Source organism: Hetaerina americana, unplaced genomic scaffold (assembly GCF_022747635.1).
Source record: "Hetaerina americana unplaced genomic scaffold, ioHetAmer1.1.p SCAF_10, whole genome shotgun sequence".
In the NCBI taxonomy this organism is placed as follows: domain Eukaryota; kingdom Metazoa; phylum Arthropoda; class Insecta; order Odonata; family Calopterygidae; genus Hetaerina; species Hetaerina americana.
Window position 1 is genome coordinate 22,955,615 of NW_027286070.1, and position 20,417 is coordinate 22,976,031.

The 20,417-nt window shown below is 41.3% G+C and overlaps 1 protein-coding gene across 1 annotated transcript in view; it reads right to left on the minus strand.

The window, feature by feature from the left end:
- Positions 1-20,417, minus strand: part of LOC139700015 (ubiquitin carboxyl-terminal hydrolase 48-like) — a 457,328-nt gene that overhangs the window by 338,909 nt on the left and 98,002 nt on the right. The window contains exon 13 of the mRNA XM_071598444.1: positions 17,882-18,055. Coding sequence (XP_071454545.1) covers positions 17,882-18,055 — 174 coding nt within the window. The remainder of the gene's footprint in view (positions 1-17,881; positions 18,056-20,417) is intronic.

Genomic DNA, 20,417 nt, shown 5'->3' on the forward strand with positions numbered 1-20,417 from the left:
AGTCTCCCCGTCGCTGCTGGAAAACAAGTTTTTGCTGCGACGACGGTCGAGGCGCGATGGGAACCACGGCACCCGCGCACCCAACTCCCCTCCAAACCCTTCCCCCGCCGTCGCCGCCACACGCCTCATCCCCCACGCCCCACCATCACCCGCCACCTTCTGTGTCCCCACCCGCCATTCCTCCGCACTGGGATTTGTACGCACAAGGAAAGAGGGCGGGAATCGAGAGAACTGGGGATCGAAGCGGGAGATAAGGGGAGGAGGAGAGGAAAGAGAGAGGATGCAATCTGCGCACCAAGCAAAACGGAGAGAGCCAAGGAAAATGTCTCACACGAGAAAAGGAAAGAAAATTAAGTGCGGCTCGCGTTAGAATTTGGAACGTCAGTCTCGTCTGTGGAAAAACTGCCTGAGGCGGAGGAGTCAGCCGGCCTCGATAACACTCATTAGCAACATACTGCATTGAAGGAAATATGGAACGCATAATATACACAAGCAGATGAACCAGAAGATTATTTATCATAAAAAACTGTAATTTCACATAAAATGAAACCAATGAATCTGAATCGGACGCAATGAAGTTGAATTTCCTTCAATGATCACGCAAACCAGAAAGTTTTCTAAATAACACTTTTCAATGGCATCGCTGGATTGTAAATCATTCGTTTACCAATCCCATACTCGAAAAGTAAAGCCTTCTCCCTAAGTTTCCCTTTCAGAGAACATATAAAAATTAATTCATGCATCAGGAAGAAGGGTTTTAATTGCCTTTATTATTTAGCAAGAACCGATTCAGACAGAGTAACAGTTTAAAATTAAGCCCAAATAACGTTTCTTTTCCATGCAGACATACTCATAAAAGGTTTCATCATGTATGTATGTTTCTTCCTTCATTAGTACTGGTACGCATATATGTACGCTTGTATGCAGGCATTTCAAACTGAAGACCCCAATCGAATGCTTACGAGTATTCTCTTACACCTGATCCCTGCTAAATTTTCCTTTTATTTATTTTTTCTTAGCTCAAGAAATTTTCCTTGTCTTTATCGAGGGTCTCTCTTCTTATTTTATTCCATTTCTTTGCTTATAAATCTTTAAGGTCAACTAACATAATGATTCAGTTCACTGATTCACACTCCATACGAATATTTTAAGGTACTACTTACTTGTGTGTAAGTGGATTCTTTTTGATGTTCTTGGTTTCCACTTCATCATGTCTTTATGTAGTATTCTTTCCCATTTTTGTCCAGAATACTGTTGTCACATGAGAGAATCGACGATCTGGAATTAGGACCAGGTTGATCGTTTTCTTAATCAGCGATTGGGGTCTCAGTAGTAACGCCTTGGTCGCCGACGTACGAGGGCAATCCAATAAGTACCCGTGTTTGACGACTAAGGGTGTTCCTGAAGGAAGTTTATCTTATCATCGTGTGCTGCCATCTATCAAACGACGGTGAAACAAATTTCAGACTGATTTAAAGGTTAGTTTGGATTTGGCAGCCATTCGAGTAAGACGCGTTTCGTGATTTTCGCTAAGATGGAAAAAGAGCAGTATCGTTCGGTAATTCGCTTTTTGTTTTTGGATGGGAAGAAATGCGAGGAGAATAAAGCAAAGTTGGATGCTGTTAATGGGGACACTTCGCCATCAATGACCACAGTTAGATATTGGTTCAACTAATTTAAACGTGGGCGAACATGTTTTTGATAAGGAGCGACTAGGACGCCCGGCAAACGTGGTTACCGAGGAAATCATTCAAAAAGTCCACGCCATGATTCTCGCTGATCGACGAATGAAAGTGCTTGAAGTAGCAGAGGCCGTGGGTGTGTCGACCGGAACGGCAATTAATATTTTACATGATAAGTTAGCGATGAAAAAATTGTCGGCCCGATGGGTGCCGCGATTGCTCACGGTGGAAAACAAGCTGATCCGGCTGTCAACTTCATCAACTGTATAAACTACGTTATGAATTGCTGCCGCACCCCCCGTATTGACCCAATCTGGCTCCCTGCGACTTTTTCTTATTCCTTAACATGAAGAAATGGCTCGCGGGAAAAAAATTAGCTCAAACGAGGAAGTTATCGCCGAGACAGAGGCGTATTTTGGAGAGTTCGGCGAAACCAATTTTTTGGAGGGGTTAAAAAAATGGCCGGAACGTTGTATCTTTCTAAAAGGGGACTATGTTGAAAAATAAAAATAATTTTCTTGAAAAAATGGTTTTTTCATTTCTAACACGGGTACTTATTGAACCGCCCTCGTAGACCATCGAACATGACAGAACTGGTTGACTGCCCATCGATCCTTAATGTTTAAACAATTTCCATAGAAAATCCTAAGGTATGATTTGAGCTAATTTCCAACGACTGCTTCGAATATCCCTGAGATTTATAAAAATTTGCCGTCCAATCCTTTATGAGTGTCGGCTAATCATATTCCTGACCCTTTTGCCTGCTGCTCTGGGTGAGTTATTCCATTTGTGCATTTTTCTCTTTCCTCTATTTGATCCAATAATTCGTTTGTGATCAATGGGCCCCGATTAACTGCCTTCCTTCTTCCCCTTTTCTTTCTAATGCTTTCAGGGTTCCGTTTATTGTCCATCCATTGAGTTATTATGTTTTCGTGTTCTGAAGCTTCATCTAGTATCCTTTGAAAGCCAACCTGTGTTCTCTTTCCGAGGTCATTTCCGTCTGCCAGCGATTTTTCATTTCCCAATTTCGGTACATCGCATTCAAGGTGGCACTTCATGAACGAAGCTGCGGTCACTGCCGACATTCGCATCCGGAATTCTCCTGCAGTCAGACTAGGCCTGATGCACTTCGACCAACGCTTCACTTTAAAGAATTATTTCATTTCAAAGAACATAGAAGCGAGGTAGCTTAGCGGGTGCAGGCCTGAAGAGATGGTTTTCAGATGCAAATCATTTCGTTACCTATGAACAAACGAACCACGGTGCGATATTCCGATTAATAGTATTTCATGAGAAGGCGAATGATGTCAGAGGGAAAGGATCCGGCCTTTCTACCCAAAATTTGCGACTATCTTACACCTCAATATTCAACAAGTTCGGATTGAACTCTACCCTTGCCCATGGCTAACAGCCATCAAGTTGACTCGGACGATGCTGATCACCCCCAAGTACACTTCGTTTCACCATATAAATTAGAACACCGATATAAAGCCCATACGGTTCATCTCCTGTCAATTCAAGATTATTTAAATCGGGGACAATTATACCTAATATCCTATTTTTTTTACTTGAAATACTGTTGTGTACTACATAACCCAACGTGTGCCATTTTTTTATGACACGGGTATGACAATATTCTATACATCTACACTATACCCCGCAAGGCGCCACAAGGGCAGGTGGCGTGGGGCAATAGAGCGCCAGCTAAACATGCACAATTATTAGTTCAAACATGAATTTGAGCATATTTTTAACTGGTAATCTACCGGTTAAGGTTATTTGATATTTTAGTACTCTTCAAACCACCGCTATGGTGTGTGGCAGGGAGTGAATATACACCAGACTAATTTGAACCCGAATGTTCGCTGCATACTAAAAATGCCAGAGAGAAAGCGCCAGCCAAACTTTAAAATATCACTTAAGTAAAAATACCAATTTATATTTCCACTAAATATTTATTAGGTACAACTAGTTTCGACGCATCAGCGTAATCCTCAGGTACAGGAGGATACGCACACCAAACTGGAAAATTCCAAGCGAATGTTCACATGAACAAAATACCAAGAGGTATCACCAAAACGAGGACGGCAGACAAATGCCTGAATGAAAAAAGCCTGACTAATTCGAAGGTTATGAGACGTAATGTCTGAATGAGAAAAAAACGTTTAGCTAAATACTTCCTAGATGAATACCAGTTTGTATTTACGTAAGCAGGAGCATTTGAGGTAGTATATTTGGGACTTGCACAGAATACGATGGAAGAAGATCGACAAGTTTACTCATTGCAGTGGCGAACTATAAGAGGGCATTCTAGAGTCAACATTAGAACAATACGAGTACTTTTAATTCTTATTCTGACTGATTCTATCTATCATAACGACAGAAAAGCCGTAACAGGCTATACAATGGAAACGTGACTGCATTGGTATTTTGTCTTACCAAAGACGAAGGAAGAATAGATAACGGAGTAAGATAAGAATGCATACTTATCCCCGTTATATTACACTTCTACATAGAAGAGCACTGAAAAAAATTAAGTTTAACTACCAACGCAACTGCCTGATAACCTGAAAGGCGAAAAGGGTTCCAGATCGGCTTCGAGACTGAGTTCCGTATAATTTCGGCCCCCCAGAAATACCTGATGAAGAGTCGGGACTAGATAATCGGGATCCAGAGACGCCTCGGGAAGCAAAAAAGCATCAGGAGTGTGTATCCAAGGAGAAAAAAAATCGTTTTTCCAAAGACTAAACTGTCAATGCCAGGAAAGAACGCTCTGAAGAGAACGCTTTTTAGTTTAAAAAAGATGAAGAAAGAATATACACTAAAATATAACAAAACATAATCATGATTATTATTTGCGTTATATGACCAGAACGCAACATAAACAGAAAATTTGGAAATTAAAAGTTGGAGGCTCTGAAGAGAACGCTTACAAATTTAAAAAAGATGAAGAAAGAGTAAAAACTAAAATATAACAAAACATAATCATGATTATGATTTGCGTTATATGACCAGAACGCGACATAAACAGAATATTGGGAAATTAAAAGTTGGAGGAAGTGTCTGGCAGCACTGACAACAACATCAGTCTGGAAATAAGGGTCACTTCATTGAACTTTTCACTTAGCGCATACTCTTCTACTTGTATACTACGGAAGTATGGACAAATACGCAGAACAAAAGAAACGATTGGAGGCAATGGAATCAATATAAATGGACGAATCGTTAAAAGTCAAAAAGAAATTTCATGAACAGTGAGAGAAGAAAGAAGCCCAATGGGAACTACAAAGACAAAGCCAAAAGAAGAAAATTTGAGACACAATGGCTCGATGAAGATAGCTGTAGAAGGAAAAATGGACAGGCATAATTTAGGAGAATACTGCTGATATCTACATCCATTCCCACCAGCCAACAGGTAGACATATGACAGAGAGCGTAAGGTCACCAGCCACTATAATAGTTGGTGATTAAGGGCATATTTTATGATCATTGGCTTGGGAAGTTAAAACTGTCAAATGTGAGATAAATAACCACGAAACAATGGAAATATCATGTCGAAGAAATATGAAGGTATGAAGAGGTTCACGGATTGGAAATTAAATAGTGAGCTACTACACCAAACCCATTCTAGAATAAACGGCCAACAATGACAATGGCGGTGGAGGCAATAGCGAAATAATAGCGATCTATTACGGTATATTACCACCGCAGCATTAAACCCGGAGGTAGGTTTTGATCTACGAGGTCAGTTCAAAAAATATCGCAACTTTTGTGTTTTTTCAAAAATGATTTATGTATTCATGACTTTCTATTTTTTCCCCTTCAAAGTAATCCCCATTAGATATTATACACTAGTGCCAAAATTTTTTCCAATCCTCGACGCACTTCAAACAATCATTTTTCGTGATCTTGTTCAGCTCCTCCTTCGATGCAGTCGTTATCTCTTCAATCGTAGCGTAGCGCCGTCCTTTCATGGGCCTCTTCATTTTCGGGAACAAGAAAAAGTCAATGGGGGCCAGATCTGGGGAATACGGTGGCTGCGGCATCATTAGCGTGTTGCCTATGGCCAAAAATTCGCGCACAAGTAACAATGTGTGAGCAGGGGCGTTGTCATGGTGCCAAAGCCAATTTTTGTTCTCCCACAAATCCGGGAGTTTGTGGCGAATTGCTTCGCGCAGATTGCGCATAACTTGCAGGTAATATTCCTTATTTACCGTTCTACCCTGTGGCAAGAACTCTGCACCACACCCCTGCAATCGAAGAAAACTGTAAGCAAAACTTTCACATTCAACCGAACTTGGCGCGCTTTTTTCGGTCTTGACTAGTGCTGCAGCTTCCATTGGGATGATTGGGCTTTAGTTTCCACGTTATAACCACAAACCCATGATTCTTCACCAGTTATGACCCTCTGGAGCAAATTTGGGTCATCGCAGACAGAGTCCAACACCTTATTAACAATGTTAATGAGCTGCTGTTTTTGGTCGAAATTGAGCAATTTTGGTACGAATTTCGCGGCCACCCGTGTCATGCCCAAATCATTGGTAGAAAAACCTAATGGCACGAGCCAATCGATCTGTATAGGTCCTCAGCAACTTCTCTAACGGTGATTCGACGATTGGCCAATACTATTTTCTTCACTTCATCAATGTTTTCGTCTGTCGTCGACGTGCTCGGACGTCCGGCACCCTCTTCGTCGTTCACATCTTCTCAGCCCTCTGAGAACATTTTGTACCACCGATAAACGTTGCTTCGGTCCAAAGTAGCTTCTCTATATGCCACAGTCAACATTCGGAATGCGTCCGCGTACTTAATTCCGTTTTTCACACAAAATTTGATACAGATTCTTTGATCCATTTTTTGGAACAGACAAAAATCGAAGACAAGCCAAAACACGTACAAGCAAAACAGCTGTCAACAATTAACTGAACATTCAAAATGACCGAAATTTTCGGCATAAGTGAGAGACATAAGCACCAACATAACGCCACAAAAAAATCGAAAATCAAATATACGTAACCCGCGAAAATTCAAAATTCGCGATGCTTTTTGAACAGACCTAGTATAGAGTAGAGAAGCAGATAGAATATAGTAAGAGGTAGAGGCTCGTAGGTGGAGCCTACTCGGAACTAAGCCTTATGGTGTGTTCAATTCACACCTTCAGGATAAGGGTGAAGTGGGATAGTTAATTTCCCCGTCCCACCACTTGTTAATCCCACGAAGTTCTAGAATCCATAATATAACACCACCAGGTTTTGCATGGCGTTGCTTAAAAGTATCACTATTGGAAGAATTACGACGGGAGACACTAGTTGACCATAGGCTTAAATATAGGTTAAATTTACTGTGTAAATAAGGCAGGTTACTTATCTCAGGATGTTACGGACATATTGCAGGCCCTCACTTACTACGGCAGATCAGATCACCCATGTAAAATTAGGGAGATTTATTGTAGAACGGATAGATTTAAAATATCACTTTTCCCTCGAACCATTAGAGATTATAATAGACATGACAGTAATCACATAGGAGATAATTAGAATTGGTAGCGTATATATTTTTCGATATCTTTCACGTTTCTTCCTGCGTGGTCTTCTTTTTACTTAATGGACCCATTTTTTTAACAGTTGTACAGGATGATTTGAATGTACGTATCCTGTTATTAAATACTATTGCATGCAAGTCCTTTCTTTCGTGTGATTCAGGTTTGTCGAGTGCATTAGCAAACTAATATTTGTGTAGAGGTAGCATGATTTGATTTTGCATGTGGTTTTATACGAGATTACGGGTTATGGCCCCCCGCCACACGCCCTTGCGGCGGCTTGCGTGGTACTGTGTAGATGTAGCTTTCGGTCGGTGGTTAAATGCTATAACAACTAGGCAACTCATTCATCAAATGCAATTGCTGTATTGAAGGAATGCTAAAGTTCAAGCTTGCCTGGATTTAAATGCACACAAAAACGAAAAAAAAATTTGAAAACTAAACTATAAATATGACCTTATATTTTGCCAAGTTTCGTTACGTGACCACCCTCTCCAGGAAAGAATCACACATCGTACTCTACACAGCTTCCCGTCACAAACCGAAGAAGGAAGGTCAATATCCACGCAGTGGAATTATATTGCAACGCTTGCCACATGATTGGACATCACTAAAAGATACGCATTTTACTCTAAGACAAAAGTAAACAATTTCCTCGCAACGGATTATGCAAATCCCTGACTAAGGGCGCCACGGAGTTGCAGAGAAAATTATAGGAAGCCAACAGTTTTCCGTGCCAAAAGCGCCGGATCAAGGCAGAGGCGATAAAGACGTTTAAGCACAATGCACTACGACTCCACTCAAATACATAATTTCTAAGTTAACAGGTCTCCGCAATTTTCACGCGCTAGAAGTATCCTACTTCCATCATTTCTCCTCGGCGCTCTTCAGAGCAGAAAAAGCCAAAGGAACAGCTTCAGCAAAGCAACAATTACCCAAGGGGAGAAAAAAACCTCGCTGAGGAACTCAACCAAGAACGATCAACAGACATCTCCACCATTCATGCATTCACGTGATTGTTACCCCACTCCGAATAATTTTATAGACAAAGCAACTAACGCGTGGCAACATAAGGCACGCAATTAAATCAAGCGAAAGGAAAAAAAATGAGAGAACAATCAAGCATTGTAAATATTGCGTTCGCTCATAAACTTGGGCGCGAAATACGACCGGAGGGGGATGGGGAAGTTTCAGGGGGGTGAGGGAGGTATTAAATAATGCATTCCGCGATCTCTGCTCTAAACGAAAACAATGGGTTTGTTGCCACAGACCCGACATCCCCGCCCACTGCCTCCTCAAGTGCCCCTCACGCCATCACCGCCGCTCCTTTCGATCGACTTGCCGGCGACCGCGGATGGGAACAAGTAAAAACCTTTTCCGAGTTCTCGCCGCGACAGGAGAGGAGGGATCCTCCCCCAATAGTAGATTGGAGGGTGGAATCTTGCAATAGTGAGGAGGTGGAAAAACACTCCTTCCGCCTCGACGGGCGGTGAGAGCGACAAACTCCTCATAAAGGGACGTTCTTCGGCAAATTGGTGGAAACAACGGGAGAAATCATGAGCAAGCGCGGTAGGATGCTCGCTCCTCTCTTGCCTTGATATTTATCTGATTCGCCCCCATCCATTGCGAGAAACTAGATGACAAGCTTTCACTTTTCACTAAAATTATGGCGTGCTCTTGAAGGAAAACCGTGCCAGCGATCCGTTGAAATTATAAAGTATCACGTGCTTCCGATGCAATAAATATACCCGCTTAAGCAGTTGGTCTCGCACGATTGCAGTCTGCCACAAACTGAAATATAGTATGTCGGCTATAATTCGGTCGAAGAAATGGAAATTGTTTAAAAAGCGAAAAAACTATCATTCAAAAATTTTTTGAAGAATGCTCATAGACGTTGACAATTTGTTTTAGTACGCGGTGATCTCGAGAGCCAATTGAAAGAAGTTTCGACGAATTAAAGCTCGATATTAAAATTACTGTTGGAGGGTTTTGACTGGATCACTTTCTTCAGGAGGATAACAACTCACTGCAAAAGTGAGCCGTTTGCCTTCTCCTCCCACCGAGCAGCTCACCTGTTCCGCAGATGAAAAATTACCTATTTCCGGCGACTATTCCCTTGGTTTCATAAAAAAATATTGTGCGTGTCCAATGGCATACCTGTAGTTAAACTTTATTATTACAATTATCATATCACGTCAAGTCGATCTCTTTCCTTCCATAAGAACTATTTTATGAAAAAAATATGAATTGGCTTATTTTAAAAGTCAACTTTATCAACCAATCGGTCCATAGCATCATAGAAATAAATGAAAAAATGCTAAAAGGAGATTCTGAATCAAATAGTACCTATCGTAAAACCTGGCAAAGAAATAAGCTTGCACTAGGACTCCGGGTGACGCGGAAGGCTCCTTACTTTCATATTCTAGACAATAAATCCAATCTCAGGAATAATTATATTAACTGTGTCTACTTGATCGAGATTGAAAATGAAATAGTACCTTTCACCGCCTAATTCCAGCCTGAATGGTTTGTTTCTATCATTTTTCCTTAGTTTAATCTCTGGTAAACGTACTTGTAACGCACTCGTAAAGCAGGATTACTACGTGTGAATAGCTTATCCCTAGAGGAGGGAATGTGGCGGTCTGGTGGCTGGCTCTATGTCGTCAAGGATGACAGCGGGAGATGTGGAGAGGGGCGCAGTTTGTGCAGCAACTGACGTCGGGGGCGAGGAGGGCAAGGGGCCGCGGACGCGACCGGGAGACGAGCTGCCGAGAGATATGAGGAGCAGAGAGCTTTTCCCATTTGAGATAAGCGGCCCACGAAGGTCGGGATGGGGAGAGGAAGGGGTGGACACGGAGGGTGAAGGCATAGGACGGGGCACCACCGAGGCCAGGGAGCAAGAAATTCGCACGTGCTCGGAATCGAGCCTTTGGAGACGAGCTGGCACGTGACGCACCGCAGAGAGGAGTAGAAGGCGAAATAGGGTCAAAGAGACAAGAAGAGGGACCCAGAAACGATCTATGGGCGAGTGGTTGGAGGAATGCAACCAAAAGAAATACTCCATTGCTCCCTTCGCACCGAATAACGCTCTCAGAAGAACTGAAGGTCCACATCTCCTGGATACACCAAGGGCCGAACACTGACCAATAAATCCGACTTTATTAGGAGCCCCAAATACCCTAATTATTTTTTTCATACCCTGAACTCAACAAGAGCTGGTTTACTACGAATAAATGGTTTCCTGCTTTTACATTCGTGCACACTCGAAATGAAATTTCTATAAAAAATGTACAATTTCGGTCGGAAGTAAGAATAATTCATTATCACTGAAGACATTGTTCTTTCATTAGATTGAATAAAACTCAACTCATCCAAAATAGGTAGTACATCGCAAAGGTATACTAATTATGTAATTACAGCTTCCTCTTCCAACAAAATACGAATAACTGGGACACACAACTAACTTAAAGTGCTCTACCGGTTCTAATTGGTCAACCTGCTTCTCGTCTTCATGACCCAGAGGTAGTAGCATGGGGTGTCTCTACAATTATATGGCTGAATATAGACATCAGGGTCCCAAACGGATTTGAAACGATCCCGAAAAAATCAGCAGCAAATGTAAGGATACCTTATGATACGTTTTTGTGAAATCTTTACGTAGGTAAGAAAAATAAAGAAAACCAACGGTTCGTGGACAAACTGATACCACAGGGATGACAGGGGATAACAAATGGGTCAGGGGCAAGTTACCGCATCCAAAGTTGCAACCAGTTCATGCGGCCGCAACGGCACGCAGTGCAGATACATAGGAGATTAGCAGATTCTGCAGATTCATACGAAGGAGACCGCTGGGGTATCGAGTGGAAGAAAGTTAAGGAGTCCACGGAGTGCGAACTGGATATTGAACCGCGTACACCACATGGGAACTGAATCTCGTGCCCAACCCCCCCTCACCAAGGCGTGACGACAAAAAGGACCAATCTCTCTTCCTCGCAAGGGATTGCTCTCAAAAGTCCGTTAGGCAATTATTCCCGATTGGCTGCAGGGTGTTCTATGGGAAGGGGTCACGAGAGGAGGGGGCGGCGAGGGACGGACGGTGGCAAAAACGCCTCTCCCGAACAACCATTCCGCCCCCATTCCCTCCCTCCTTTCCTATGGGGCGGGTACTGGGAGTGGGTTGGAACGAAACACTTCCGACGGAATTGAAATTCTCCAAAAGTCTCCTCAGAAGGTGGCGGCGACGGGATTGGGTATCGAACCGGGAAGGAGGATGCGCGGATAGGGTCGCCATGGCTACGCCGAAAATGCGAAAATTAATTATCGCGGGGATTAAGGGACAATGAAAATCGCCCGGAACTGCTGAACAAACTTCGGTAATTTGTTCTCCTAGGGCACTCGTAGAATAGAGTAATGTACGTGGAAAAACATTGCAAGGAATTAGAAGTAAAGAGACATCGGTTTTTGCATTTTTACTTTTTTTCATTTTTGCATCATTATTTTTCCATCTTTACTAGATATTTTAAATTAACAGGTGTTGAGTATTGACAGCGACATGCTGATGGAAAAAGTTCGTCAAGGAGATATGCTTCTAGGTGTGCAGAGGCAAACAAGGAAGGTTTAAAACAGCATCCGTATCCGATTCGGACATAAGGGCAGCGCAATGCAAGGGCGAAACTAAGAGACCTTTATTTTTCACTGATAGGTCACCGCTGATCCACAGATACCTCAGTCATTTACATAAACTTACATGAAAATGTCTCGTGTCTTAGCTCGGAAATCGGCGCGGCAACTATCCAGAATATTGCCATCTATTTGAAACAATTTTTCTGCATTCAAAATATGCTTGATGGTTTTTAATTCATTTCGGCGATTCATTCATTTTTAATTCATTCATTCATTCGCGGCGATTTCAATAAACAATAAGCCTTCGCTTCAATATCAAAATCAACCTCATATACAAGTACATACAACGATTACACCGTCTACTATACTTTGAAATATGATGGTAATCTTTCCAAAGTCATTCAAGTGAGTAGATGCGCTTCTCTACCAAAGGCCTCTCAGTAACATTTCTTACGCCAGAGCCAGTAGATTAGTGTTTACGCTAGAGCCACGATAGCAATACAAAGACGAACCATACACCGCGACTTTGCTTTAAAGAATTTAAATCGCATAACGTATTACATGTCCAATGGCAAGGCTGGAATGGCGATATCAGGTCGCGGGAATATAACTTCCATAATAAATAACAATTTTTAAATGCCTCTAGTAACAGTCTATTGTGTCTGTGTTATTTGCACCCATAATGACAACAAAAACCTTGTTAAATAATACATTTAATGCGATATTACGATAAACCTTATTCCTACTCCATTAAGAGAGAAGTATATTGAGTTTTCTTTGTCTACACCCTAACAGTACATTTTCATTGAATTGAATTAAAGTGATACTTAAAATTTTCCAAAACCTACTCTTTGCTTAACAGTAAATACTCGGATTTATGAATATGTACCTGTCAAAAAAGAATGGGCATTTTTGGGCAATGCTATCTCTCAATGATAACTACCGCGATACGCCGAATCCTGGATGAAATGATTACCCTACACTCAAAGTGAGATGTTACGCATTCAACTTATACTTTGTGGGATCAAAGGTGTAATTCAGTCATGAAAAGGTGGAATTTCCCCCGAAAATAAATAGCTCGATAGTATTTCATGTGAGCCAAAAATGCTAACGTAATTTTGTTTCAATTCCCCTTTGTCCCTAAGTATTTTTTTCCGCCAATTTGATTCATCTTCCGAAAGCGATTTATAGGACAAGGCTTTGGCATTCTCATCTGTAATTCCGGAATTGGCCCTGGGCTCACATTGGAAATTATATGTCATTATGGTACTCCTTGGCTTCCGTGGGCGCTCATTAAACGGATTAAATGGCCAAATTTCGCCAAATGAGTTACGGCTGGCCCTCCTTTTTTTTGCAAAGGCTCGCTCATTTTGGACCGAGGAGGAAGGAACGAGGGCGCCAGCGAGAATCAAGACGTGACCGTGAGGCATCGAAAACGTTGAGCAATGGAAGACAAACTTCGAGACGAACTTCGAGGTTCAATGTCATTGAGGATGAAAATACGTATTCTGTTCTCTCCTTTTATTTTCTACGCGGCATAATTATAGGTTGCGAGCTTTTCGGTCTCCAACGACTCCAAAGCTCTTGTGATATCGTTTACCAGAAATCTCAAGTGTGACATTGATGAAAAATAAATGCGGCTGCACAAAAGGTCTAAAAGAATAAAGAATTGACTTCATATAAGCGATTCTTAACGCACACCGTTTCATAACGAATGGGAAAAGCATGTTCCCTCAAAATGAAAGCTCATAGCTGCCATTTTGCTGTCATGCTCCAAGAAAATATATTTACTCTAGCCTCTGGGAGAGTCAAAAATTCTACGACGACACAAATAATTTAAAATTGAACCCCTTAAGTTCTTTGAAGCGATGAATTATCATTGAATTCAACGCTCTTATACGCCATAAAAATTCGCAATTCATAGCGAGGATTGAGAAATAGTACTATACGGATATTTCATTAAAACCTTATACATAATATATGTATACGCGAAACACGAATAGGGCCGTCAGCTGATGAGAAAACTTAATCGGTCATATTATTTGCAATTAGAGGAATCCATATTGATAAGAGGGAAATTTATAGAGGGTTCAAGGGTATCAATACGAATGCGATATCTCAAGTTACTATCAGAGATTTTGCATTTAATTGGGTCGGTTCAGTTTCTCATCCCGTAACGTTCTTACGACGCGGATAGATTTTATTTCTCCCACGAGCTGTCCGAGGATAATTCTCATGTAATTTCATTTGGGATTCATCCGGGAAAAGTTCTTGCGCAGATTTCCTAAGAAAAGAGATTGAAGTCAAGTAAACTAAGACTATGCCAATACCTTTATAAGTTCTTATTTACCTGCACATTTTGTGAATATTGCTGGAAAAGGTTATGATTAAAGATTAAAATTACACATTAAAATTCCCGTGTAACACCGCACACACAAGGCAAAACACACGTAAGAGATTATAAGTCAATCGGAAAGAGATAAAACTCCGGAAATGAACATATGATGAGACATGCACAAAGGGTCGTGAGCGGAAACACAATACGAGAAACTATTCCAGAAAACGAACTAACGTACTCAACGTCGAATGGGAATTGAAACAAACCACTGCACCGATAATTCAAGCGCCGGATTTCAACGACACGAATACTCCTTGCCTTCACCTAACTCATAAATCAAACAAGCCCATGAAAGATCTGAAATTCACTGTGCAAAGGGGAACAACATGAAGAGTACAGCATTCCGTCAGTCCATGGTGCCGATAACTCAACAGAGGGAAAGATACGGTTGATCTATCCGTCAAAGCATGACTTCTGATATGACGAGCTTGAACCACTGATGATCACTGTGTAGGACTGGAATTGGACAGATTCAGCATTCGTCCCGAGAGACGATGGGCCAGAAGGGGCGGAGGAGGAATACACGGGTCATTGGCTACGACATATCTCGGAATGGTCGTCGTATTCGCCTCAAGTGGTCAATGGATGGATCCGGGGAGGGGGTAAGAATCGTGGGAACCCCGGGGAACGACTTCCATCGGAGAGAGATATGACAGAAAGAGTGAGCCAGAGAGATTAACTTCTATCGCACAGTCAGGTTTGCCTGAAATATCTTCCTCTCCTACCAATTTGCGACGTCTGAATTGACTACTATTTCGTTGGTAAATTATCAAGGCAATAAGAATATTCCTACACTACGGATAGCTACAATATTAACATTTCAAAAATATAAATACATACATTGTGGACTTCTTAATAATACATTAAAAGGATTGTGTGCATTTGACAGGGGAGCAGTTTAAAAAATATAACTTAATCCCTGCATGCCTATCTATTTTTCTGAAGACCGACTGGAGTAATATATTGACTCGGCAGCTGAAGCCTCACTTGGTAGGTCAGATAAGCAATTAGTACACGGGAGGTCTATGGCAGAGAAATAGGTCTGGTAATATTTTTGGCCTGCGAACCTTAAGTGACGAATAGAGGCACTCCGCGCCCAAGAGAGCTATTGCTACAACTGCATCACACCTAATGAATAAGTGTGGTACTTCAACACTTATTACTGACCAAGAGGTCCTCGGATAACGTATTAGGGTCGTCCAGAGCAAAAGCCAACTGGCTGTCTTCATTCCGAAGTGATGCTGCAAGTCTCGGTTGCAGAATGAACGACCAGAAAGGAAAGAGCGAAGAAGTAAATGAAAAGGGCGATTTTCCGACGCCCACGTGACGTCATGGGGAGGGATCCTTCCAAGGCGGTGGATTGGGAGGAGAGCAGCAGCCTCGGTGGCCGGGGGATGGCAGCAAGATCGATCCTAATTAATCAATTGTCAACGAAAGAGAAAGGGAACACTGCCTCGGCTACTCCACCCCCCCCCCCGCCCACCTCTGAGGAAAGAAACACCACAACAAGGGTGGGAGAGCCGTACTTGGGAAGTTGGCGGAGTCAATTTTGGGGTATCCCTGTTCAGAGAGCGGACAGTGGTATGGTGACGTGAACATAAATATCTCACTTTTATCCAGATGAGCAGTACACTACGGGGTGATTCTTAGGACGACTAATCCCTGAGAGAGAGAGGCTGAGCGTAATCCGTCAAGTTAGGCCAAAGAAACGAAGTTCTCTTTGGACGATATACTATATATCCATACGTACTAATTCAAGCATGTTAAGTTCGAAAATTGCGAAGGGAAATTAACTTATTCTAGAACGAATTATTCCAAAGATATTACCACGAGCATACAAATATGCAACACGTCTTTTTAATGAACGATGTTTGCACAATAACAGATATATATTTCTTAGATTTTCTATTTGAAATAAGCCAGGGACAGGAATAAGATTGCTAACAACTATAGTACATTTATAAATAATTATTTCACATATCTGAGTAGAGACCAATTTTTCATCGCAAGGGTTAGTGACATTTTACAATAATTTAGTAATAATCATTTTCCGTTAGTTCATCATATCTTTTATTTCTCATATTCATATATTTTCTTTAGTTTGGGCTTTAAAGAGGAACGGGGATATTTGAGTTCTTTTCCCAATAAATTACTCCGTGTCTTCTCAATATCAAGCAAAAAACTGCGTCTGCCGAGGCTCACAGAGGTAAATATAATTGCAAATATGCAGCTATCTACTCACCCAAATTATTAACCATTGCATCCGTGGTGACCTACGAACAACGCCGGGAAAAGGAGCCAGCGCCGGCGGAGTTACAACCAAGGGCGACTCGCAGGGAGGAGGAAGATAATGAAAAAGGACTGGGCGAAGAGGGAATGTGAAGGACAGGGGTCAAGACAAGAGCTTGAAAGAAGGACCGAAAGAGCAGGGAGAGAGGGGGCTTGGAGAGGGGAGGGTAAGCAGATAGGCGAGAAAGACACATGAAGGAGGTCGAGAACGGGGAGTTGATTGATCGCTCGACTGCCGAAGTTTCACGCCTCATTTCTGCAACTACTGCAAATAAATTACACGCGATCCGCAAACAATGTGCAAAATGCAATTGAAATACCTCACTAAACCACTGACCGCTTTCTTCCTTGAAACTCATGAGAGGCCAATCATAGCAACTATTAAGCCAACTGGACGGGGACACTTCCGGTGTGATTTGAGGCATTCATCGGTGAAATAGGAGCAGAATGCATCGATTTTTTTCCCTCCTTCATTCTTTTAGGCCAATTCACCGTTAGAAAGGGAAGCTCCGACGGAAGACGAAGAAATCTCCAAGTAAACGGACTACGGCAAAAGACCCAAGTAAACGGACTACGGCAAAAGACCCAAGTACCTTTTGTTGCTGGGCATCACAACTAAAAAAATAACTCGGCCGATGGCAAAGCAAGACACGAATACATTGGCTATCAATAAGATTTGCTAACGCGAAGTTCAAATCTGGGAAGAAACATTGTAGTTTTAGACTAAGAGAAATAATTCGCAAAGCGCAAGTACCATAAATTCAAGGAAAAGTGATGGAAGCATAACTCATTTTCTCGTGACCACGCGCAATACATTCCAAGCTTCCTTTCTTTTTTGTGTATCAAATCCATATTAATATATTATAATCCAATACATATTAATATTTCGCAGTACAAGGAAATTTTGAATTATAATACCAAATAATAATTTTGGAGGATGATTTTCCTTATTGGCACGTGCTGAAATCAATTTGAAAATCATACACATTTTCAAAATTACATTTCATTTCACAAAACTGAAATCAGAATCAGAACATCATCCTCGATTACCCGAGCCGTACTCATGACAGGGTTGCACAAAGAATTCCTTAATACTTCGATGAATTCATTCTTCATCAAGAGAAATTTAAGCTCAATCAGTTCTCGCAAGAAGAATTCGCCCAATACATCGGCAGGTCACTGTAGATGCGGCAATTGATAATAAAACACCAAACGACTGAACACTTAAAAGAAACTAAATGCCGCAAAAAATTAAACAATAAATGAAATGGTAAAAGAACAAAGTGCAAGAACTGCAAGATGAGTGGTTATTACTCGTAACAAGGGTGGTCAGGAGGGTTTGCTCCTCACCTAGAATCCGCCTCCACGTCAACCGTGGGAATACTGGGAGATGTGTCCTCCTGCTTTGGTCCTTTGGGCTGACACTCCGCCGAGCGGGAGCACGGGTCATAAAGCAGTCCTCCGTGTGGGCAGATCAATTCCTCACAGCTGATAGACAGGGGAAGCGGCCTCTTATTTGGCTCCCTTAAAAAAAACAAAAAGGAAGCATTTACAAGCTGCTGAAGGTAACAAGTACCAACGTGCAGTGATAGATAAAAGTAAAACGGAGAACGTGCATAATATGAATTGCATATGCTATCTTGATGCATAGAACCGAACAATCATCATTTCTGGCATTATCATCAACTAATGGAGGATTGAAAACTTTTGCTTGAGTTAATAATTACTGAGAAAGAAAGAAATCAGAAATAGACTCTGAAAAGAAAAAGATACAGGTGAACAAACTGAACCCGAAACTGTTTAAACAGCAGCTGAGTTATTTCTCAAATGGGCAACCACAATAACAAAAATCACCTAAGAGTAACGAGTGTTTGATAACTAATTTCATCCTCGTTGTATTAACCCCAATAGGCCGAATATATAGCTTAACTTTAACAAAAAAATTAACAAACATGTTTATGAAGAAAGAATCAAGGAACACTCAGAAAAGGGTAGCTTTTCAGGATATGGAAATGAAGAGGGACGGAAAATATAATATGGACAGTGAGGAAAATAATCGAAGTGTTTAGTCACAGAGCACAGAGAAGGTAGCTGGGAGGGAATTTCGATGAATAGCAATTAAAAAATGCAATTGCCTCCAAATAAATAAAACGCATGATGGCAGCCAACATAAAACGCCTATAATCTACGAGTAGAATGCCCGAAATAGCTTGAGGATAGAAAATAAAATTTGTATTTTTCTGAAACAATTACAACGAATACAACAATAAGTTCCTGTGAACTGAATTGGCCAATGGACTGATTGCCCTTTTGGGGAATAACGAGTAGTTAGAGGTCGAAAAAAATATAAGAGAACGAGATCACAAAATTACAAGAAATGTAGCACTGAAAAGGAATGATGAACATACTGGGCTTCTCTCGAGGAAATAGAAAGAAACTGAATCCGGGAAAAACTCCGTGACGAAATGTCTGAAACAACACATGATTAACTTGAACGAAAACGAAGAATTATAAGGACAAAAAAAAGTTGGTGGATAGGAGAAACGAATTGTGAGATGTTTCGAACCAATCTGACCGATGGTGACGTTAGCAAGTTAGGGACATATTACCTACTCTGATTGGACCGACAATCGATCAGAAAAATTAATCTTTTCCAGCGTGTAAATATCCCACTGCTCCGTAACAGATCTGCAAAAAAAATCGGATTGGATTAAGTTTAACACTTCTTCCATTAAATTAATTCAACGCTCAGTCACGTTTCAAAGTGAAAGTGTACGGCAGCAATTTCATTCTTCGAGCCCTTTTTCCCTTGGTCTTAATTCCAGACATCTATGCTCACTGACCACATAAAATTGTCACCTCTGGGCACTTTCTCAAGTCTCAGTCGACACATCTCACACCTCGTTCAAATTAAAAGCGTCAGAAAATTAAAGGTGCAAATAAGGGATGGCACACACCTCTAATATATAATATACTGCCGAGAAAATGTGTTTACCTTAGCAGTGACATGAAAGTAGACGTTTATGAAGTGATGACACTAAAATATACCAATTAGCATAAGGCCTTTAATAGAAATCCGCAAAAAAAAATCATCGGGAATATTTTGGACTTCACAGGATTTAGCGCGCGCATTTTAGCACTTAATACAAAAGAAGCGTTCTAATGGGAAAGATGAAAAGCGAGAGAGGTGTTCACAAACATTTATTACGAGCTAACAGTAATAGCAGCGACTGTAGTAGTATTTCAAGTCGCTGAGGAGAACAGAAAGTCAGGAAAAATCACGCAGCATTCCAGAAGTCCATATCACAACACTGCCGAAAACAAAAAAAAATTAAGCTTTGCTAATTGCTATTTCATTACTGAGCGGGATTGTAACATCTACCAAACGATTTTTTTTCTCACTCGACATTTCCAAGACGGTAAAAAAGTTAACTATGCTTGTTCTTTGCAAAATAACAACGCTTCGGTGATATCTTAGAAAAAACTAGTGGCAAAAACAAACAAAACAAACACCGTTCGATCATGTACCCTTCTCCTCACTTTGAGTCGTCCGCATTTTTATTGATGGATGACGATTTGCATGGCTTGTTTTTTGTCACCGTTCCCCCGCGCCCGGAGGGCAAAAAAATCTTATATCCGTTAGATTTTAATACTTCCTCCTTGTTCGTATATTTAACTTTTTGCTTGCACCCACAGCGAAATTTGATTTGAGATTCGATGACGTAATACGTATGCGCTATGCTCTCCGACGGTCGGCAAATTTTTTCCCTCAAGAGTGAAAGACCGCTTCCCCTCGGCACTTATGAAATTTTAATAAGACCCGATGCTAAAAATTGACACAGCGTTCCGAATTTCTGCCCATCTCTGACAGAGGATTGCATGAAGG